We start from the raw sequence: 17,397 nt of genomic DNA, 5'->3' as shown, positions 1-17,397 counted from the left end.
GCGGAATACTTGATGCAACGACCGCAAATACACGAATATCTTGTAGCTTCAATGATAATCTTGCGAGCTAAATTTGCGAATAGTGATTACAAAATTTCCGGGGTTTAATGAAACCAGAAGCGCTTCGCGTGTGTATTTTAAGAGATCCGCGACCCACGGAGAGGAAATTGAATTATACCGCTCATTTTTCTTCTTTTCTTGTTCTTGTCCCGCCACAGCGTGAAAAATTTATTAGCACTCTGCATCACCATGGAATGGTTCACAAACAGTTGTCGCCGTACAAAAATCTCATCAGATATTAATTCACGAAGAAAGCTACCTGCAAACGGATCGCTCAATTCGCGGCGAATCTTTTCCTTTTTTTGTATCAGTCTATATCTTACAGCTTCCGGAATCGGAAACTGTAAGATACAGACTTGGTGATTACACGATAGATTTATATCCATCGTAATTGTATGAAACGAGCATGTCAAATAAACAGATGCATTAATCTGCTGTTTATTGATTATTCGCCATTCCTTCATTTATGTGTGCATTAACACTGATGTTTCGCAACAACAAATCTCGCCATTACGCTATCGAATATACGAATCAATAGTAGATATACATCATTAATGTAGCACCTCAATCTCACAATTATTATACCTTTCTCCCGAAATTTATTCAATTGTTTATTAAGAATACTGAATTGTTTATTAAGAATACTTTTAACTGTTTATTAAAAATACTTAAATTATTTATTAAGTTATATTCCCAGCAAATGGATACAATTTAAAATTCATAATCATTTATCATTTATATTTAAGAAAATATTTTAGCTAGATTAATCGCAAAATACATGCAGGAACATGTACATCATAAATAAAAATCGTTCCATTTACGTAACTTACTCAGAGATACACAAATGTGCGTTTTCCATGTGAGCGTGATCGTCGCAACTGGCATGGATTACGCGAAAACAGTCATTTCGATCCATCGTCCGATTGTCGATTACAAGCCGCCACTGTTTTCGCTCGAAAGATGTAATTGGCCGGATCGTTAGCCGAATCCTTGGTAATTAAGGAGGTCGATGCCTGTCCAGGATGGACGCCGGACGAGCACGGACAGGGCGTGGTTGCAGTAAACGTCATTGGCAGGGCACTAGACGTCACGGGCCACACGAGCATCATATACGTGTCATACATTTGCATGATTCCGCGTATACGAACATCGCGTCCGCTCGAGCGCGCTCGCGCGCGAACAACGGATTGCGCGCGGTTGCAACACGGATGCGGACGTGACGCAGTGCGATCCGTCTCTCGCGAGCCGCCCCGGGGGCCCGTCGAGTGGCCCCGCACTGACACCAGATTTTCGACAACCCTCCAATGTTCCAATGCGATTACCCTGCTCGTCGTCATACCCGCGACACATCCTCGCGCGCGCGCGCGCGCGGCCAGTTTCCCTTGAAACGAGCGATAAAGCGCGGCTAAAGGTCGACTAAGGGTTGCAAGCACGCCGAATTGCAACCCTTGCATTTACCCGCGGCAGGTATGCCGCATCCCCGCAACCCCCGAGATATTCTAGTACGTATGTCAACGGCACGTTAAATTTATAATGCGTAAGTTGGAGGCACAGAGATGGTAGGAATATTTGTTAACGCCAAGAGTAATACGAGTTTTATGTGTTTTCAGGAGAAATTTTCTCCTGATCTTTTCTCTACGTAATTAATTTGTCGTCGGCTATTTTTGGAATATTTTGCAATAATGATTCGTAAAGGTAAATAACTCGGATGCGACGGGCGTCAGAACAGCGCGATGTTCGCCGTTCAGACGCCATTAACAGTATTGTCGGAACGTTGCCGAGCTAATCGGTATTAATTCAATGTGTCCCTGAATACTTCACGAGTAGCGTCCTGATGAATTCCTGCATCAGAGGCAATCGGGAACGATGCACGGGCGCGCGCGTACACTGGATGGATTATCGCGACGGATCCGATGGAAATATTTCATTTCTCTCGAGAGAACCACCGCAGTCGCTTCATCCAGCAGCGGGTTTGCGACAGGCATGTGAAACGATGCGTTCGAGGAAATGGCGTTAATGAAATCGAAAATAATTTCCCCCGTGATGGAACTTTGCGTCCGGGCTGTTTTGGAGAATTTTCTGTTCAACTGGCATAAGTCGAATTTCTATCTTGATACTAAATCTCAAATATACCGAAAGATTTATATATAATAATCTAAGATATTATCATACAAGTGGGTACGACTTAAAATATTTTAGTATATATAAAGTAAATATTATAATCTCTTTTAGATCTCTAATAGTACATAGTATTTTATATAAATAGTGCACTTATATTATAAATAATATTATTTACAATTTCAGAGGAAGAAAGAGATATAAAGCATAGAAATTTCACTCAGCCATTCCCATGTCCATCATGCACGTGTTTCCTTATTGCACACAATAAGCGCGCATTATCATTGTTAACAACGATCATGATACGTTGCAGATCAAATCCTCATTATCAGTACTATTATATGTTCATTAACAAAGACGATTCTAAGCTGCCATGGTGTTCGAATATCAATGCAACCCTCGAGTATGCGATCAGTTTCTGCCGACATGTTGTTCACGTTGAGATCATCTGGAAAATCTAATCAGAATCTCTTTGACAACTATACTAGTTGCTCAAGTTCGAATTAAATAATCTTGATTTGATACGTCTCGTCATTCATTTTTAAATTATTATTTCGTTTATGATAGAATGAAAAACAAAAAAGTAACTACATGTATAATCACGGTCTCAAAAAATAGTATTTTCAGATATATCTTTTTGATAAAGATTCTCCATCTTCAATTAAACGATTAAAGGAACAACGATTTAATTAGCCGCACACTCAAACTCGACGCTGATCCTTGTGCTTTCGTCATCATAAGTCCAGAGATCACTCTCCGCTTGTCTACGTTGTCGAAATCCAAGTTCATCGAAATTACATCCTCTTCCACCCTATCGGTGGTCGCAACCGCCTACCTCGCTACGACGCGGGGGAAACGACGATTTCCCGGGAGTCGATGACACGAAATCGTCAAGTGCTCGCCATTGTTTTCACAAGAGCAGAAGACAGAAGGCGGGGACGGGCCACCGCAACCCTCGCGATATCGGTTCTCCACGCTCATACAGAAAGAGAGAAAAAGAGAGAGAGAGAGAGAGCGAAAGTGAGACAAGAGGGTGGCCGCGGGTGGTCGCCGCTGAATGAAGACGAAGAGAGTCGCGCGGTCCGACTTTTTAATATCCAGGGATGATCTGTAGCCGCGGCGCGCTGCGTCAGCCGCTGTCATTGCTGTACGCCCGGACCTCTTCAGCGCAATGACAATCTCTCGGGTTTTATTCTCCGGAGCGAGCCGGGCGGTCGCCCCCCTTCCCCTTCCGGCCCAGTTTCCGTCGTGAGTATTACCGTGCTCTTCCACCCCACGGTGAGATCGCCTTGCTCTTCAGCGATTCTCCCCTGCAGCTCGCTACCGGATCGCTTCTTCGTTCGCCTCGCGAGTCCGCGAGCAACTACGCGTTCGCTACGCGATTATCGCCGCCCTCGAAAGCTGAATCGCCTCCGCGAAAAATACCGGCAAAGTAACTTCCACCACCGCAACGGCCACCCGATAATCGCGCGACTGATATCCGGTGCATGCGCGAGCGCGAGCGCTTGAAAACGTTCATATAATAAATGTGAAATTAGCGGCATCAAAAATTGCATCACAAGTATGCTATTGCAGTATCATGTACATACATTTTACATACACCATATAAAAATTCGGCACTTAATTTTTTTAGGGTTTTTTCCCTAACGAATACATGAACGCACGGAAAACTTTAATAATTGAAAAGCGTGTTGTAATTCATGATACTGATACTTCTGTACAAATAATACTTTATATTAATTCCTGCAGTTTCTTCGACTCTTTTGAGTTATGTTTCGCCTCTGGCATCTCACATCACTAACTCAGTATTAGGAGACGACGCGGGTAATAGAGACCCGTCTTCCAGACAGTAGGAATGGTCAGGTACGAAAACAGAAACTTCCATACGCAAGCCGTCGCGAAAACGAATATGAATACCGCTCGAGAGGCGTCGGGAGGGAAGTTCGGGGGGGGGGGGGTGAAAGGCAACGAAGACGCGATCGCTTCTTTTGCGATGTGCCCTCTCGGCTTGGAAGTCATAACGGAGATAGACGCGCGACCAAGCGATCCTTCATACGGTCTCCATATGGACGGTACACGCGCATGCGTATGTGTGCGTGTCCGTTTGTATGGCGCCCGTCGCCTTCAACCCCACGGGAGCGGGTAATAGATTTATTGGACACCCGGTACGTGGGATATAGATATGAATGTTATAGGCGCTCGAGAGTTAGAGATACAACCCGCACTCTGGCGTGCCGCTGCCACCGCCACCCTCGGCAAATACGAATGGCGCGTCTAACTCTATGAAACACACACCCCCGTGGACAACGCGGATTGTCTACTCGCCCCGAGACTTACTGCGAGGCCATAGTCGATCTCGCGAAGATCGTCCGCAGATGCCATCCAGTTCGCATCAGGATTCGCGGATTTGTCGTGACTTGATGGCGATCTACACAGTACGAGGAATGTCGGAAACGCTACCCCTTTAAAATATGCATTCTTAGCTATAGATTTCCAAATGTATATTTCTGACTTGTTTTTGTATTAGAAATTTAGATTGATTGTTTTGAATTTGCAATGATTTATTATTGCTCATTGATGTGTAATCGAGGGGGTGGTTTCAGCGACGCGCGCGGGAAATGGCGCGTTGTAGTAAACGGCCGTAGGTAGGAAGCACGTTCGATCGTACGAATTCGACATCGCGGGCAAGTGTTTTGCGGCTACGGCGTGGTGGTTCGTTTCGGAAATTAGAAACGTTATCTGGCTTTCTCATCCAGTCCTATCGTTCTCCTCATAACCATCGCCGCGAGCGCGGACGAAGCTTTACGAGTGTCGCACTCGTACTTGCGGAGGCTCGTGTGTTCTATTAACGGCGCTAAACTGTCACGCAATCGACCGATGAACCTTCATTTGGCGAAACTGTTATTGTCGCTTGGTTAAACGCTTCCAAGTGTCTATAATTCCCGAAGATGTTGACAATTTCTGAATATTCCCAGGGTCGTCTGATGGCGAACCTTTTTCCGTTTCCGAGACTAGAACAGCTAAATATTTTTGTAATTTAATCCGTTGTAATTTTACTTAAAATTAGAGAGAAATAATTATCTGCTCTCTAAAAATAATTTACATTAAGACATCATAATGTTAATTAATTAAATTATTTTTTATATATAATATTTATAATCTTGTTCCTAAAAAGAGATTTATACTACTTTAAGTTGGAAGGTATTACAAAATTTACTGCTCGAAGTTCATACGTATACATAACATGCTCAATTTTAACTGTAAATATATACTTGGTAACTTACTAAGCTATAACTATAAGCAATAAGCATAGCGTGCGCATTGGGATAAGTTGCAAGCGTGCAAATATCGTTTACACTCGTATCGTGGATATTCTTGCACGTGAAGTTTATCGTGTATTTTGCGAGAAACGCGAGCGCGCACACTCTTCTAAGCTCGCGACTTAAAAGTCTGCCGTGCCCTGATATAAAATATTTACGAACACCAAGACAGACAGAGCCATACAAGCAAAAATACGATCAATTGAACTACTCTCTCTAAATGTATAAAATTATTATATGATTGCTCTTCCATGCGATTACCCTCGTGGGTAAAGATAACTTTTCTTTCATTTATATATCTGAATAAAAGCACAAAGAAGATATTGTCAATTTTCTTAATTCGATATTAATAAATAAAGTTTAAAATTAGTACACAGTGTTTTACGGACAAAACAACTTCACTGCAAAGTTTTCAAAGTAAAAACAGATTTGATTTATTAATAAAGACAAAATTTATTATTTGCAACATCAAAAAACTTAAAAAAAAGTTTCAATAATCAACTGCAATGTTCTGCAAAAAGATACTGTTGCATTTGCTAGTTCGATTCGCATTATCGAAAAATAGAGTTTGCGATGACGCATTTGAGTTTGCGTCGCATCGCTTGCGCTCGCGAACTTACCTCCGTTCACCACTCTATATTTAGGCGGAATCGCGCGCGTATGCCGCGTGTGCGTACGCTTCCGCGACGCGCGTGTTTGTACGTGTGTTGGTGCGCGACCGGGCTAAGGGGAAGGGTGTGTTGAAAGGGCTGGTTTTGATTAGCTCTGTGTAGACAATACCCACCCTCTGATACCACTGTGATTCTCTCGTTCCCTCCGTCTTCCTCGCCCCCAATCTCTCTGCCTCCTTCCCTCTATCACGGTGCACCATTCCCCATCCCCGTCCTCCACCTCGTCGCCCACCGACTCGCCTCGGCTTCGCCTTCTCCGCAGCGAACGCAGCAGCCACTTTGTACGCCGACTGTTTTGTGTCTGACGAACAATAGGCCTGCACCACTGACAGTGCACCACTACCACCACCGACATTGCCGGCACCGACGGCCAGCGCCGTCATCATCGCTCTGCCGCGTGCATAGTGATGGCCTCGATCTGATTGTCGGCGAGTCCTGTCTTTCCGATCGATCCGCGATAAAGGAGAGACTCGACATAAACCGATAAGAGTCAAATATTCATCCCTCGACGTTTACAGAACACCCTCGATTTCTCTAGTTGTTTGGACGGCGATAGTCTGTCTCTTTAAGTAAACTATCAAAGTAACATTGTAATTGCGCAAAGATGTAACAAAACGCGACATAGAATTGCTACTGCGTTCTCCGCTAAGTTAAACAATGGACGTAAATGTGACATAAAATATATATAGAGCATAAAACTCTTTAATTTAACTCTAAATAAAATTAATATGTATGTGTAATGACATACATCTCCCTTTAGCAAACCAGCAATTATTTTTAGATCAGACAATGGCGATACAAAAGAGACGAGCATGCAGTTCTACGGTTCTCCGGAAGTCGACACGTGTCGCGATAAGTTTCTTCACGCAGCACAGAAACGACGGTTTGCAAACCGGTCCGTACGTTTCGGCAACTTCTCGAGGTCGTTTCCTGCCGGCGCCAGAACGAAGATCTAATCATGCTTGCAACATCGCACGACGCGTATCGCGACATTATTGTACAACGTTTACGACGGCTGACGCTAAGTGTCGCGGGATATTGTATTTCGGGGATACATTGTGCTCGAGGGTGGCGCGCGAGCGAAACTTCCCGCGCCAAGTTCGGCTATCAATGCGCACCTCGCGAATGTATTTATGCGGTGAACTCGATGAACGCGGTTCTCCACGTCCTCCCCGACGCGGCGGGTCGACCGACTTTATTTATGCGCCAAAGAGCGAAGTCTTAAGTGAATTATTCAGTTAGCCGATTGTTCTCACGCGCTTTGCATTGATTTGGTGTACACTCCGCTTTGAGCCTTCGTGGATTGCGTCGGTACTGCTCACCGATGGATTTAATTGTGACGTCAACTGTTCATCCCCCGCGTTTCCTGCGCTGCGTGCGTTTAGGCGAGAATAAATTTGACTGCGTTAATAGCACACTTTGAAGCGCAACGCTGCTGCTAGTTTGTGACGCAAAACGTGAATAGTGATTAAACAAAAAAAACTATTAAAAAGAACGAAGAGAGCTAGGTGAATATATTTCTCTCATTTCGTTCCCGGGCAGGTTTGATTGTTATAATTGATTCGGCGCTGAAGCGCACTACATTCGCGCGGAGTCTACCTCTCCACTCGGAAATTAACGCGAACTTGCGAAAAGTCGAGTGCCTCGGCCACCCGAAAGATCTCGGTGCGCAATTAAATTCTGAGCATTCAGTGTCGTCTACACCTGACAAGATCGCACATTCGTATAAATTTATTTCACAATTTCTCGCAGAAAATTAAAAACTGATATAAAAATTTGTGAACGTTGTATCTTCAACGATATCTTCATTTACAAATAATTCTCAAATAATGATCGTGAATGGAAGTGATCATTTTAACTCTTCTACGCGGAAGCAAAGGACACCACTAGGCGATTAAGATAACACGATTGTCTGCGAACAATGCTGATACGGCGGCTAGTAATTTAGACGGACCTCGAAGTGGTTTACCTAGATCGGTGTAACTTTAAATTAGAACGTCGCGTTAATGAAATTTCGAGCGTGGCCTCGTTTTCGCGATGACCAATCATCCGCTGCGGGATACGTCAGCTACACACAATCCGCAAAATTATCAATATCGCGGAATCAAATCTGTACGAATAAACCTAAACGTATCATGCGACTCCAGAAAACGGGAAAAATCTCAAAAACAGATCTGTAGGAGGAATGAAATTTATAAAAAAAACGCGCCATTCAGATACACATAACATAAATTTTCTAATCGTAATATTAATAATTGTACACTTTTCCGATGATTGTTTCAAATGTTTGATAGGGTCAGATACACATAACATAAATTTTCTAATCGTAATATTAATAATTGTACACTTTTCCGATGATTGTCTCAAATGTTCGAATATTCGCCTTGTCTCTTGACGAGTTCACGATAATTTAATTTTACCACGGAACAATAAAATCGCGCCGTCTCATTTACTCGGCGCGTCCTCAATTCTCTCACGCTTGACTTCACGTACGCAAACCCTATTGCTTGTTTACGCGTACACGCACCACACCGGACCTACCGCATGTCGTGGCATCGAAGTATCGATATTACCTGACCGATTTTCATTGGCAACAAGAGAGCGCTCTCGCCGCTCTCTTCATCCTCGTTGTTCACGTCGCACATTTCAAACAGCCTCTCGTGGCGTTCGCGGGATGGGCGATAGAGAGCCGGAGACTCGCGGGGGTGCACAGCCCTCGTAGTCGGTCTCGATTGGAAATTACTCCCTTTCATCCCTATTTACGGGGTAAAAGAGTAAGTAGAAAAGGCGCGGTCGTGTCGAGTATTGCCTACCTCCACCGTGACGAATATGCCCTCGAAGTGGCTGGCTTGGTTAAAATATTGAGCAACAGACGCGAGAAAGACTGCAAGTGTCAATAATAAATACACCTCGAGAGAAACTTTACTTTTCCAAATAATATTTATCCTTCTATTTATGAAAAAAACATTGAAAGAATAAATATTTTATTACTTTTTGGTCATCTTGAACTCTAATGCTTTTGATGTTTATATTAATAAATTTAAGATAGCAGAGAATTAAAGAAGAAACATTTTTATTAATTGATCAGCTCGTGCACCAACAAGCTGCTTTAATAAACTGCATGTATGATACAACGTGAAATTGTTTTGTTATCAATTTTCTCGAGAAAAAAATTTGCTTTAACAAATACGGTTTCCATTGATCGCCAGTATTTTCAGGCGAATATCGAATGGTCTGCCAAAAAAGGAAGATCCCGAAACGCTTGCACCCCTGTGTCCTGCCCCTCTCGTTCTCTCTTTTTTTCTCTCTCTCCCTTCTTCTTTTTACCGCACGTTCTGCCACCGAGCACAGGCATGCATCGGACAGAGCGATCGATTTGGATTTAATTAAAAATGTTTAACAAGTGCCGCTACTCTCCCTCGCTACTAGAACCGCGTAAATATCTTCCGCGGCAGCATTCTGCGGTTAATTTCCTTGACGTGCCGTTGGGCTATTATGTCGGAATAAAGATAAAAACCGCTCCGCGCACCCTCCGGACCACGCGCGCGCGGAATTAAGGATCGCGTTAATGCTCGCGTGATGTAACGAGAACGCCATCTGGAAACAGCAGAGCCTGAAGAAACGTGTGCATCGCGCATGTTACGCAACAAAGAATGACGCGCGATCGGACGAGTGCAACAGTTTCTTCGAGAAGCGTTCCGCGCGTGCCTGCCTCTGCTAAACGGAACGAACCCCGGCCTAAAAATTCCGAACGCGCGTTTTTATTACGTAAAGGGGGAGGAAAGAGTGACCGGAACGCCGGACCAAAGTATTCCGATAGGTCAATGCGAGCCCATTCAGTTTTCTTTCGTTTAAATCGAGGAGAGGAGGAATGTAGGTTTCCGCAGTCGAGCGCACTAAAAGTGGGACATCCCGTAAAATAATTTTGCACCTCCAGAAACAAATGTCTTTTCCAAGAGTACCTAATATCAAAAAAGAAGACTGCATAGTATGCATGGTTGATGGATCGCGGTTTCCACAACAAATATTTTAGTACGCCATGACGATGCTTCTGCTTGTGGTAGACCGCTAATGCTTCCCACTCCGCGCGACGAATTAAATACCCGTTGCGAAGGCGAGCGAGAGCGAGAGAGAAAGGAAGAAAGAGAGAAAAAAAGAGACTAAAGGTTGGGGTGGCAGGGTGAGTTGCAGTATTGGATTCGTTCGTACAGGCGTATGTACGCGCTGCGGCGCAGCGGTAGGAAATCTGACTTTGCATGGAATTTTTTAATTAGCAAAGGACCTGAAAAAATCCAATGCCGCGATAGCCCGTTACGAGCGGGCGAATAAAGTCGTCGCGCGCTATAAAGGTGCGCGCACATCGAGGATGCGCTCGCGCTGGCTGTTGATCTCTCGATCGGGCATTTCGATTTCGCCGGTATTCGAGAAACGAAAGCGGAGAAAAACTCGTTAATTAGTAATTACGCTGTCGCAAGCAGTGAGATAAGGGGGGGGGGGGAGAGGATCGATGATGATGATCACGAGATTTTATAGAATTCGCCGTCACCGCAATGCCATGCGTTTCCTGTTAATTATAGGCTCTTTAATGAATCTGGAATTAATTCTTCCTGAACAGTAAAAGTACAACGGAGAACTTAATTACGAACTGCGCAATGTTAAAAATTAAAGAATGTTAAGAAATTAACGACCAAAAACAATAGTCGCATGTAAAATCGATTCTCAATTAATTTTAGGTGACTTTTAATTTATACAAATTTTATTTAAGAACTTCTTTTGCTCTCAAATGCTTTATATTGAACATTAAAAGGCGTAAAGTTTTAAATTGCAATCCGCATTATCGTTAATGAAAAAGCCAAGTTACATTTTATACGTCATTCGAGGAATATGTGTGTGTGCAATGTTTATGAAAAAATGTTTTACAATTGCCGGAAGCTTATCGACAGTAATATGAGGATGATTGCGCCCGTTATCGACTGTAGGTCCTCCCTGTACAAAGGGATGCTCACGAATTTTAAGGTGAAATTCGTCCCTGTCGAATCCTGCTGGCACGCGACTTTTGGTGCTCCAAGCTCCAATTTCGGCAATTGGATAATCGAAATGACAATACCGTGAGAAAAGGAGCCATATATTATTGAGCTCTTCGTTAGTTGGTGCGTGCCCGAGGGTTGTGCCTCAAGTCGAGTACTCGCGTGATCAAGTGCGTCTCGGCCGGACACGGCAATAATTGTATCTCCGCACAGGACCGCTGCAATACTAGCGGGAAATATAAGGATTATTCTCCTACGAGCTGTTAGGGAGGCGTTCAACGTCACGGACAATGTCTGTGTGCGACCACAAGAAGGAATTCCATTCATTCGCTCACAAGGATGATCTGATCAAAAGTGCCATTTACTACTAACATCATTAGAGCAAGTCTGATCAGAAAGGTCCGTTACTAGCGTTCATTGTTTTCTATCAATTGTGTAGAAACGAAAGAATGCGATTATCACTTGCAGATGTTTGAAAGGAAACTGACCAAGAGCGGCAGTTGCCACTGAAAGGTCGATTAGATTAATCTTGCGGACGTTGTAATATTCTCTCGATAGTGTCATGAATCAAGTATAAAATAATTTGACAATCGAGTTGCACTCGCAGCATTAAAACATCAGAGTGTAAGTTACGGTGTTTCGATCGTTTCGCGCACTTAAACACGCTGCAACGACGTCTATTTTACTCGAGCACTCAAGTTAAATAATTCCCTGATTTCCTCTCTCCCCCACCGACAATTTTTAATATCCAGCTCGCGTGGCGTCACCAGCGCGTATATCAATCAATTTACTTCACGATCTTCGTATACATCATGTCGCGTAACACGAAGAGAGCACGGGGCAGGAATGCCAGATTGGGGTGCGTTTGTATCTTTATCTTTCTTGATGCCGCTCCGTGCGCGCTCTGCATGTGTCAGGGGGCTGAAGGGTGAAGGGCGCGGAGGTCGAAGGGGAATAACAGGACTGGGGGATGGCGCGGCGCGTAATGGGGTTACGACAACGTTAAAAACCCTCTTATCCTAGTATAATGTCGTCCGAGATCGCGATAAAGCTTCCGCACTCCGGCTTAAACGACCGTGAGTTAACCGAATTTGTTTCGTCGGTATCTATTTTCCTCCGACCGGCTGAAGAGCCCGTCGCGCGATACGAATCTTCGCGTAAAGAGCGTAAGGTCGCGGGAATCGCCGGTGAAACGGCGAAAAAATGGGGAACGGCCCCGGGGTTGACGGCGTCATTACACCGCGCCTCGCGAACACATCGCCGCTAATCGAAAAGTTGTAACGCCACGTTGCGGGGGTGGCTGTGCTTTGCCGCAGTTTCCTGAACACCAAGTTATTCTGAAATAGAAATAAAAGGATCTGCAGCTTTCGATCGGTGCTTTACGCGCGCACAATATAGTTTTATGCGGCGTATCCAATCTTATTATTAAGACACGCGGAGGATGCGTCAATGATGAATGAGATTACAAGCGGAAAATATTTATATCTGATTGGTAAAAGAATGGCTCGCTAATATTGATTCCCTCATAATTGTTCATTTTTATGTTGCATAATCAACTTGTAACAATGACACGCGATATTCCTTTGTTGATATTGTTTAATTCGAAACCGCTCCGCCCATATACCGTTGAAAAGAATCTATACATTGGGTCAATACAAGCCTCATAAATATGTAATTAATTAATACGTAAACCACGCTAACTATGCAGCTTTATTGTTAATTCCATCATGATATTCATCCGCAGCTCGTGGTAGCATTTTTTAAATAAACAGAGAGAGAGAGAGACCAATTTAAATTACATAACAAACGCTCATTACTGAATTTTTCAAAGCGCACGTATACTTTTCCTAATCTTACAATAATAATTTAAATATGTGACACTCGCGCGCGTCATACAGGCTTTTCCATATATAGCCATAAGAGAAGTATTATTTCGTTATCAGCAAAAATCCGCGGCGGAAAGCCCTCCGCGAGGAAGAACGCATCTCGCTGGCGTCGCGACGCTGCACGCCGGTCGCATGTAGCGTCGCGGCGTTCTCGCGTCGCGAATCATTCACGCCTCGCTCGAGGGGCGCGCATAAGCACGTAAGTCCATACTGGGACGCATGCTTCCGTACGAATACGAAGTCCATAATGCGTGCGGTACGAGCCACGGCGCGCTCACCCTCTTTCTCTCTCCTTCTTTCTCTCTTCCACCCTGAGTCTCCTCTCTCGCACGCGAGTGCGCGCGCGGGGGGAGCAGTGGGGGCACGCTCGTATTCACCCCTTCAACACCCGTGGCAACACGACTGTGATGGTCCACGGGCGCGCAGCGATCAATGCCACCGTCGGACCCCTCTATGCTTCACCCCCCTCACTGTGCTCACCGGTCGTCATGACGACAGCATCCCTACCGACCCCAGGACCATCGTGGTGTCCTCGGTGGGGAGCGTAGGTAGCCGCGAAAGGGGTGACGTGCTCCCTCCCTCGTCTCTCCTCGTCTCACCCTCTATCGTCGCCATAGGGAGGAATTCCTAGGGAGACGACCAGGGGATTTTGACCCTCCACCTCCCGCACGACTCTCTCTCGCTGTTTCTCTCTCGCGTACTTTCTCTCTCTCTCTCTCTCGCTCTTTCTCCCTCTATTTCTCTCACCCTCCTCATCTTTCTCTGTCCGAGCGCGTGTCTCCGCGCTCGGCCATCCGCACGCATTACACGTATGTCCGTGCAACGGAGGTCAGGTAGGTCGCTCCAGGTGACACCGTATCGCCGGCCGCAACCGGCCGGTTTCCGTTGATTAGATTATCGGCCGGCGATCGTCACGAGCGATACCGCCATTGTGGCTTGTACTGCGAAACTTTCGGATCCATGATTTTACGACTCGCCGTAACTAACGTTCTAACGATCAGCACCACGTTCGTCCATCTCTCGCGCGCGATGAGGTAGAGATTAATCATGGCGGGAGCAATGTTCCACGCGATTATGAACTCCGCTGTATTCCGTCTTGCAACTTGGCTGCTTCCGCTGAATTATGTAACGTAACTTCTGAAGGGCTGAAATATGAGAAATTAAATGGGGAAATTAATTTCCAGCAGCCCTTCCACTCCGACGTGTGTATATTTTATATGTATAGGGATATATATACATAAAAGTTTTATTTTACATGCAATGTAAATATATGTGCATTTCCCAAGAGTAACTATGGGGCTCATGGACTCTTGCACACTTTCAACTCTTTGATTGGTTCTCGCGACCAATCTCAGCAGATTGGTCGATCTTCGATTAAATTATCGAGGTCGATTTCCAGCTGGCTTAAAATGCAATTAACAGCTTCATTTATGGAAGCACAAAAACTGATTTATTACAGATGCAAAAGTAAATACACTTGAGCATTTACCAAGGATCGAGTGGCACCAAGTAAATAATCGGATAGCACGCGGTTGTTGCACTGCGCTTGATACAGTCATGTTTCCTCGGTCGCTAGTTGGATTATACGTACCCAGTACGCCAGGCTATGGATTTGCCACGCGTTGATTAATTCTCGACTGTTCAAGCCGCCCTTCAAATTGAATTCGTGCAAATCTTGGCTATTTAATCGCGACGCGGCAGCATCGTTTAGAGAATCCCATAGAGGTATCTTTACCAGGAATATTAATAAAAAGATGCGCAAAATGTATGCAAACGAGATTACGCACGCTCTCTATATTCACACATAAAAAGCGCAGAATAAAAACATACACAAGATACGAATAAACCATTTATTATTTAGTATGTCTCTTGCTTCTACCTGTTAATTTAACAGAACACGCAGCGTATGAAAATAGAATTTTAATATACGTAGAATTTAATATACACAGTTGACAGTGGACAGCAAAAGCTGCATTCTCTGCAATCATTCGATATGGAAGTAAAAACTGTATTACTTCCGGTGTGTGTAAGACAGAGCGAGACACCTGGGTCACCAAGCAGTGGTGACACGGGGGGCAAGGGGGAGCGAGCGGGTGTCCGATCCGCCTCTAAATCGAGTTACGCGGCCTGCTGGAGATAATGATATTTATGCGCGTCAAGTGTATGATGTGTGGTCTGCCACACATGAATTACGAATAGGCCGTGAAAGAAGCAGGAGTGAAAAGCGCGCGGGAAGTTCGAACGTCTGTTCCTCTCTCCTCGTCCCTCTGTCACGGGTGAAGGTCCCGTGAGATCCGAGTCCATGAAAAGCACGCGCGCATTTTTTTTGTGAAAACGTGATTTCCAAAGTTTCGCAAATTTTTAATGTCGTCGCGACTGATTTACGAGAAAGAAAGAGAGAGAAGTGAGCACGACAATATCAAGATTTGTACAACGTGCCGCTTTTGCGCGCGGCAAGCTTACGTCGATTTACCTGTTTTACAGTGGCTTCCATTTATTTATTACGCTTGACTCGTGAAAGGTAATTATTGTAACCGATAAATATGTGATTATGACAACTCTCTGTCCCTCACTCCCTTCGCTTCGCTCTCTCTCTCTCTCTCTTTCCCTCTCTCTCTCTCCCTCTTTCTACATATATTATATAAATTACATTGCAATACAGCAATTCATAGACCGCAATGACATCACGCATAAATGCAACAAAATGTTATTAACGTAAATTATAATAATACCGTTGCATGCCAGTTACACTGGGCGCCGCGGGGAGATAAATACGCAACGAATTATGTGATGACTAACGCGAATGACCCACAATGCACAACTTCGAGTAAAAGGACAAAAGCCCGCGAGCTATTTTATTTGTCATGTAACACACACAAGGTTGCTGTTTTCGCGTGCGCAGTCTAATGTCGACAGGTATGCTCCACTGTCCAGATCCGGAAACGCGAAGTATGCCAATTACCCGATTCACGTGCTCGAAGTATGGGGCACACTACCCACGGATCACCGTGAAAATCATCAGCAGCGCAACAAATTTAAAAGCTTTCGTATTATAACTTTGTACAATCGCTCGCAAAAAAGAAAATCCAGAAAAATTTAGCGTGCAGATATTTGATTCGCGGTAATTAGCAGTATTTCTGGTAGTAAAAAAATTGCGTTCGGATCTGCGGTATCCCGTCGTTAGCAATAACGGAGCGCTTCGGTCCGCTCGGTGGGCGCGCTGCGCTTTTGAGCGAGCGCGTCGCGCGAGAGCGCGTAAATATTTATCGTGGATAATCCGAGTATACAGGCGTCTATTACAGCCGCCCTTCGTCGTCGTTGCCCCTCGGGCGGCGGGTTTGACCCCGAGGGACATTCCTGGCGTGACACGTAAGGTCTCTCTCGCTTGCCGCTCCGCTCCGCATCCGCTCCGACTCGCCGCCGTCCGAGCGAAAGAGAGAGAGAGAGAGAGAAAGCGAGAGAAAGGGAGGGTAGAAAGAGAGATGGAGAGCGTGGAAAAGCTCTGGTCGGTGAGCCGCGCGGGATTTTGAGCCACGAAGTTTTCGCATTGTCATTTGGGACGCAGCGCAAAAGAGAATGAGAGGGATGACACACCGAGGAGAAAGGGGAAGTTGCGCAAGCGAGAGACGAAGGAATGGCGATGTTGCGGGGTTGAAGGGCGGATAAAAGTGCAAAAGAGAGAGAGACAAAAAGAAAGACAGAGGCAAAAGTAGAGGTGCGACATGTAGAAAACGAGAACAGATTGGTGAAAGGGAGGCGGATGGAGGTGGAAGGTGAAAGAGAAAGAGCGATAAACAGGCGTATGAAGGACGTGTAATGAGAGAACAACGAAGACGAAGAGATGATACGCGGATGGGATGGAGGAGAAAGTTGGGAAGCGGAAGGAGGTGATAGTTTATTAATAATACGGAATAATGCTTCTGAACTTTATTACACTGCGTGCGCGCACGTTTGCGTTAAAATTAAATCTACCGCAAGTTTGCTTCTGTTGCGAGCGCAATTTTAATATGCTATACGCGATAGATGATTCTGAAAGTGAAATAATACGCAATAATGTGCAAGATGCAAACAGCTATAAGTGATATAGATCGTTTTATAATATAAAACGATAATAATATAATTGAAAGAGAGAGAGAGAGAGAGAGAGAGAGAGAAAGAGAGAAATATGAATGAAAACAAGTTATAAAAAATTCGCGTCGCAAGTTTTGTATCATGCAAATATCTAGAAAACATTTTAGTAACATCTTGATCCAAAAGTATTACCAAATATATATGACAAGATGCTACATGAACCATTAATAACCGTGCGACGGTG

The 17,397-nt window shown here is 44.7% G+C and overlaps 2 protein-coding genes across 3 annotated transcripts in view; both read right to left on the bottom strand.

Annotated features, from left to right (window-relative positions):
- The window catches only part of LOC113563556, a 38,072-nt gene extending 31,520 nt beyond the window's left edge, over positions 1-6,552 (bottom strand). Inside the window, exon 1 of the mRNA XM_026975212.1 lies at positions 6,283-6,552. Coding sequence (XP_026831013.1) covers positions 6,283-6,552 — 270 coding nt within the window. The remainder of the gene's footprint in view (positions 1-6,282) is intronic.
- Positions 6,553-14,094: 7,542 nt separating this feature from the next.
- LOC113561506 overlaps positions 14,095-17,397 on the bottom strand; it is a 38,902-nt gene continuing 35,599 nt past the window's right edge. For both annotated transcript variants that reach the window (XM_026968368.1, XM_026968142.1), the window contains one exon: positions 14,095-14,227. In XM_026968368.1, the coding sequence (XP_026824169.1) occupies positions 14,124-14,227 (104 nt within the window). In that variant the 3' untranslated portion in view covers positions 14,095-14,123. The remainder of the gene's footprint in view (positions 14,228-17,397) is intronic.

The sequence above is a fragment of the Ooceraea biroi genome, chromosome 1, assembly GCF_003672135.1.
Source record: "Ooceraea biroi isolate clonal line C1 chromosome 1, Obir_v5.4, whole genome shotgun sequence".
NCBI lineage: Eukaryota > Metazoa > Arthropoda > Insecta > Hymenoptera > Formicidae > Ooceraea > Ooceraea biroi.
This window is presented reverse-complemented; position numbering and strand designations above follow the sequence as displayed.